This window comes from Amblyomma maculatum, chromosome 7 (genome assembly GCF_055883805.1).
Source record: "Amblyomma maculatum isolate TAMU_Amacu chromosome 7, ASM5588380v1, whole genome shotgun sequence".
Taxonomy (NCBI): domain Eukaryota; kingdom Metazoa; phylum Arthropoda; class Arachnida; order Ixodida; family Ixodidae; genus Amblyomma; species Amblyomma maculatum.
In genome coordinates this window covers 53825432-53831306 of record NC_139350.1, presented here as the reverse complement: position 1 = coordinate 53831306, position 5875 = coordinate 53825432, and the positions used below count along the sequence as shown (strand labels likewise).

Below are 5875 nucleotides of genomic sequence, written 5' to 3'. Positions count from 1 at the left end.
CTAGGAAAACTCGCATTTACTCGCATTATAAGGCAGTACTACTCATTACAAATAATCCAATAGCGGCAATAATGCAAGAAAGGAAAGCTCCAGAGTTCTCTCAGAAACGTCACGGTTAAAAAAATTCGCCCTTCATAGTTTTTCCTTCCTTCGTCGTTTCTAGCTTGTTTGAGCTTTCTCAGAAACCAAAAAATTTCAGGAAATTTTATACTTTCTTCTGGAGCTATAAGACTTCGTTTTGGTGGACGTTAATGTATAAATTACCACATATCTCTAATTCATCGCTCCTTGGCTGGCACCCTTGAATATTGGACTAATGAACTTGCGAGGTCTTTCGTTTATCATGTATTGTGCTAGTTTTGTCGAACACTACGTCTCGTTTTATTGTTTCTACAACTCTAAGATAAATACATCAATTTATTTCGTTTTAAATAGCATAATATAGTTATAGTCACCGAAATCCTGGATCAGTGGCGACGGAGAAAATAGAACCGAAGGAGCACTGGCGCCAAATTACTAGCACCGAAAGAGACGCGGAGCTCGGGAAGAGTATCCAAACCAAGCGACGGAAAGACGATAAGGCTGCGCATATCGAAACTGTGGAACACAGTGGATATTATTAAAGAGAACCAACTTTCTCGCAAGCAACAAACGTAGTCGCTTTTTTTTTTTTTTTATGCAAAGAAGGAAAGTAATTTAAGCATTTGAAGATGCAACGGATTCTTAAAACAAATTCAATGGAATGTTTCCTTATTCGGGGGTGTGGTTTTTTTTTTTATTTTGCTCTGAATATCTGTTCGTTCTCTCGGGAGGCTTTTCTTTTTATTTCATGTTCTATACGCAGTTCATATTACACCTGCAGTAACGCCTCGCTGTATTTATCTCCGTCGTTAATTACGCAAAGGTGCTTCCTGCTTAAGCGCCGGCGTGCAGTATGACATGAACAGTAAGTAATAATAAAAATAGGGCACCGAAATTTTGTTACGTTTTTAAGCAGCTCATAGAGTCGGTGGTACGCCTGTGCGTCCAGGTGTAATAGTGGAACAAAAACAAAAAAAAAAGGTAAAATTGCTTCAGGCAGTGAACACGCTTGTAAAGTTTTTTAGCCTAAGTAGTATTCTTCGATCCAAATTCAACGTCCTTTGGCAGTGATGTTTAAGCGCTGAGAAAGGATTGCTGTGTATAGCGAACAGCCGCACTTTAATTCGTACTCGGCGCCAGGCATGTAATTGCGACCACTTGCAGGCGTCGCGGCAATGCACTGGATTCCGCTCGTGCGCGCCGGCGGACAGCGAGCAACGAGGGATTTTCTCGTTATCAACTGCGTTCGCTGTCTAGACCTACCGTCGTGAAGACAGCCGGCTGTAAAATGTTATTGGCCCCGCCCTAAAAGAAAATTCCGTGCACTGCGTGTTGCCGGCAAAGCGCATCGTATTTTGTTTCGGGTCGTATTTTCGCGTGGGCAATAGCCCTCACCTTGCGAGGTCATGAACGCATCAGCTTCCTTCTGCGGACGCTTATGTACAACTTGTAAGTGCCGCGATGGTGTCACATGTGGTAGTTTGCCAGGGCAATGCTCTCCCGGGGCAGCAACCAATGGGATGGCTGGAGAACAATTATGGCGAGGAGAAAGGGTCGCTGGTGACGTCACCAAGGCCCCATTTATGAATGTCGCGGCACGCTCATCTTTACTCAGTTCGACAGCCAGGGACAGACCACTGAGGACACGCGGATACCGGAAGCTCTGGTGAGCATTCTAATATTGTGCCCGCATACGTAGGTGCGATCGATTCGAGCAATGTTACTGGCCATGAACGGTTTGCAAAGGCAATCTGTGCATGACCTTTCCTTTGCAAACCGTGCATGTTTGCTTGCACTCGCGCTTTTATAGCCACGACGAAGTGGTAGATCAGAACGGTGAAGCATCCAAGGCTACTAAGTGAGTCGCGACCAGATGCTCTTAATAGTCAGTATTGGATGTGTCAAAGATCTGGACTTTCACACCTAGAAATGCCGATATGCGGGCTCTCGCTGCCTAAAGGAAATAACATATGAACCTACATTTGGTCCTCTAGAGGGCAAAAAATGCAGACTGAGCAATTTCTGCTTGATGTGCTAGTATATGATACTGGGTGCAGAGATCTCTTAAACGCACTTTTTTTTGCTTAACAAGAAGTTTGCTACTCTCTTTTGGTTCTAGCTTTGCTTTAATCACGACCTTTTTTTGTGTCGTATGTAGGACTGTACGAATAGCGCTATTTGCAAACCGAATCAAATACGGATCAAATATCTTTGCGAAAAAATTGCAGCTTGCCCCAATTTTCAACGAGGCATCGTTCAAAAGAGCGCACCTACAACGGGGGCGCTGCGATACGATACTATTACTTATGTCTTTGTCTGCAGCTACTAAAAGACGTAACAGTGAAATCCTTGAAGGGATCGTAACCGAGAGTCAATATATTAACTCTATTATCGCCTAGATGTAAGCATAGGTAGAGCATCGTTGGCTGTTGATGCCGGATGAGACGAAGCATGCGCCACTTATGAGTACATGAAGCGGCCGAAAGCGGCATGCAAGCCATAGTCCCAGGGATGGGTCATAAAGACAGGATCTGCTAAGTCTACCTGGTCCGTGCGGCACCGTATAACCTCTGAATACATGTATGAACATTCCGAGCGCAGCCGAGAGAGCGGACCTCGCGGCAGTGCTCATTACTGCACCCCCACAATGTCGATCACACAGTAGGTGGAGGGCATGGTTTTTGTTATTGAAATATTCTTGCAGCAAAGGCAGTGAACCTTATACGATTTTTGGACTAATAATTTGACTCTTATTCGACAACTTGAGAACCTGTTCAATTCATAACTTTAATTTGGAACACGCACTGTTAACGTGGTCAAATATTAGAAAATCAGGATATTTACTCTTCAGAAATTTTGGAATATTCGCGTACCACTTGAAAGCCAGAGCTCTTTTTTTCCCCTTTGAACGGAATGAGCGCGAAACGATACTAAGTATGGTTTTTAAATGCTTTAGAACGTCACTTGTTTTAAATGATTTTTAGAGGAACTTTTTAAGGAAGTGCACCAATTCGATTACAGCTACGTCTACAATAGCAATAATATGAATAGAATACCCCTTTCACGCAACCTGTTTGCCTTTAAGGATTTTTGGTACACAGGATCCAGAAAAAATGCACCATATTTTTGCATGACTGTAAGGCCATGTCGCTAGAGTTGGAGGTCTGGACTGTTCTAACTAGAGTTCTTGAAACATCCGTGGAGTTGAAATACCCCCGTGTTTTCAAACGGGGTCTGTATGAAAGTGTTATGTACCAGGATTGCTGACTCCTTGCTCAGAGGTATGTTTATGACGCTTACTTGAGATTTTTGAAAGCCAGCATACACAGAATAACTTCGTATTTGAATACCAGGCTGTTTTCTTCTCCGAATTATGAAAAGTTGACATAATTAAATAAATTGCTGATAGAGAATCACGTTTTACTCATAGTACCGAAAACTGTATTATGAACCATGGCGCCGAGTACATCCTTGACTGGTACTTGCATTACCGTGTCATGTTATTTCTAACCATTGCAACGTTGTGGTTCGGGATGTCTTTTGCATCACTGTTCGAAATATTTTCCCTCAAAGTACTCCTACCTGCATTAAAGCATCCCGGTTGCCCAAGACCAAATTTAATTACAGGTTCTGGGATACCCAAAAAATATTGGTAAATAAATAAATAACTAAATAAATAAACACTAATAATGCGCCAATTCTTGTGCACCGTAAGCGGTGATCTTTTTAATCGTGTACAAACTTCCAAGAAAAGGAAGCTATAGTAGTCCATTTCAGTACACGATGAGACGAATCCTGAGCTGAATAACAGGCGCCATATTGAAGAGCAATCCCTTCTAAAACCATCACACGTTTCCCCTTGGAAGTGGCTGTAGAGCTCAATAATGCGTCTTCTGCGAAATGACCTTCAGTGATGAAACAATCTAAAGTGTCCGATTTCTTTATTGCATAGTCGGAAAGAACCCGTGCAAGGATGTTTATCAAGTATTATTTTCGCTTCGCTGAGGAGAACTTTTGGGGCCTTACTTTATTTTATCTCTCAAATATAATTCGGAGCTGTTGGAAATTTATGTTCCCGGTTTAAGACGTCGAGTAAAATGATTTTGCGTTGCTTTTTTATCCACCTTTACAGCAGCAACATTACTTAGTAGCCACATGACGATGCCGTAGCAAGACGGAGTTGTGAAATGATAACGTGCGGAGTTAATATTGTGGTGTCTCCTTCGAGGCAGTTAACGTGCAAGTTAATAGCCCAGGCACAAAGCCGCGAATATTTGGTTGCATAAACACCCACGTCACCTTAACGTAGATCTTCGTAATGGTGATTTAACAGCGGAGAACAGACGCAGGCGAAGAAAGAAACGAGACACACGCGCTGGTTCGTGTGTATCGTTTCTTTCTTCATCTATGTCAGTTTTCCGCTATTAAACCACCATTATGAAGCAACACCAACTTGCCCAACCTGCAGTTCTCCTGTAGTTCTTCGGCTGGGGCTGCGCGCCTTCTCAGTCATACGCATAGGATAAGCATCCTCTTAAACTGATGGAATGGAAATGTCTTGACGCACATGTATGTACGTTACGTCGCTGGACGTCACTGACTCAATTCGTGTCATTGCATACTGAAATGGCGGCATGTAGAAATCTGAAGGGAACAAAAAAAAAGTGCACAACATCACATTACCTGCCTGCCTACGGCATGGGCATTTTTCTGCCGATGCTGTTTTGCACCACAGAATTGCACACAGCCTTGAAGAAACGTTTGCGCGCCAATATGCGGGTGCATGTGAGAAGGTCAGAGAAGTAGGAAACACTGCTTACTTAATTCCAGTCTTGGAAGTCTCTTGCGCGTGTTACAGCGTCCTGAGAAGCAATAACATGACTGCACTCGCAGAGCGACAACTGATATCCGAGGGCGTAAGTACGCAGAGAGGTGGTGTTCGTGGCCTGCAGTGGCTGGAGCGTGTACACCGATCTCTGCGGTAATGACGCCTATTAGCAAGCGCCATCCGGTTCGACAGCTGTCACAACCTCGGAGAAAATGCTCTATTTCTCCGGCCGGTTTCTTCGTTCCGTGACACGACCTTCAAGTACATGTCCCATGCCTCGTGCCTTCCGCGCGGCAAGGTCACTCATCCCAAATTCAAGGTTACTTCTCCGTTAGTCACCGGAAAGCACGTCTGCGCCACCCTTAAAGCATTTCGGCGGTGGAAGATTTTCCAAGGCTGTAACCTAATGCGCAGATAAGAGTACAGTGGGCAGATTTTTATGGTGATATGAACACCGCAGCTAAGTGCTAATTACATGCTCACCGAGAAGATAAGAAGTTCCTGTTGTGTGGCAGTTCGAGAGCATAAATCCGTAGCAATCACTAAAGAAGCATGCAACTGGGGACGATGAAAGGAAGCACTCGGCCTGGCCTAATATAATGTTTTACTACTCATATTAGCAGCACCGGCTGACCGCAGTGTGAAGGAAACAAGATTGCCCAGGCCGGATTCCTCTGCTGAAAGCGAGTGCTGTGTCACCATGATGTGGCCCTTTTGAGACCAAGGGTTCTCTCTACCCGTCTTCGCCAAGCAGGAAATTCCAGCTGGCAGTTTGAGTCATTACTATTATGTCTGATTCTGGCACATTTGCTCCACTTCTTTATATACACGTCCAAAGTGCTGATTGTCCCAACAGTGCGTAAACTGAAGAACGTGCGTGAATGAAAGCCTCTTTTCACAACTGTTCTGATCTCAAGACTTCCACCGCAGTAGGAAGACCTTCTTTCTTTGTTGAAGCTTCCAATA

The 5875-nt window shown here is 44.0% G+C and overlaps 1 protein-coding gene across 1 annotated transcript in view; it reads left to right on the top strand.

Moving 5' to 3' along the window:
- The first annotated feature begins 1596 nt into the window (after nucleotides 1–1596).
- LOC146183223 (amine sulfotransferase-like) overlaps nucleotides 1597–5875 on the top strand; it is an 11193-nt gene continuing 6914 nt past the window's right edge. Inside the window, exon 1 of the mRNA XM_084609092.1 lies at nucleotides 1597–1747. Within this exon, the coding sequence (XP_084465218.1) occupies nucleotides 1602–1747 (146 nt within the window). The 5' untranslated portion in view covers nucleotides 1597–1601. The remainder of the gene's footprint in view (nucleotides 1748–5875) is intronic.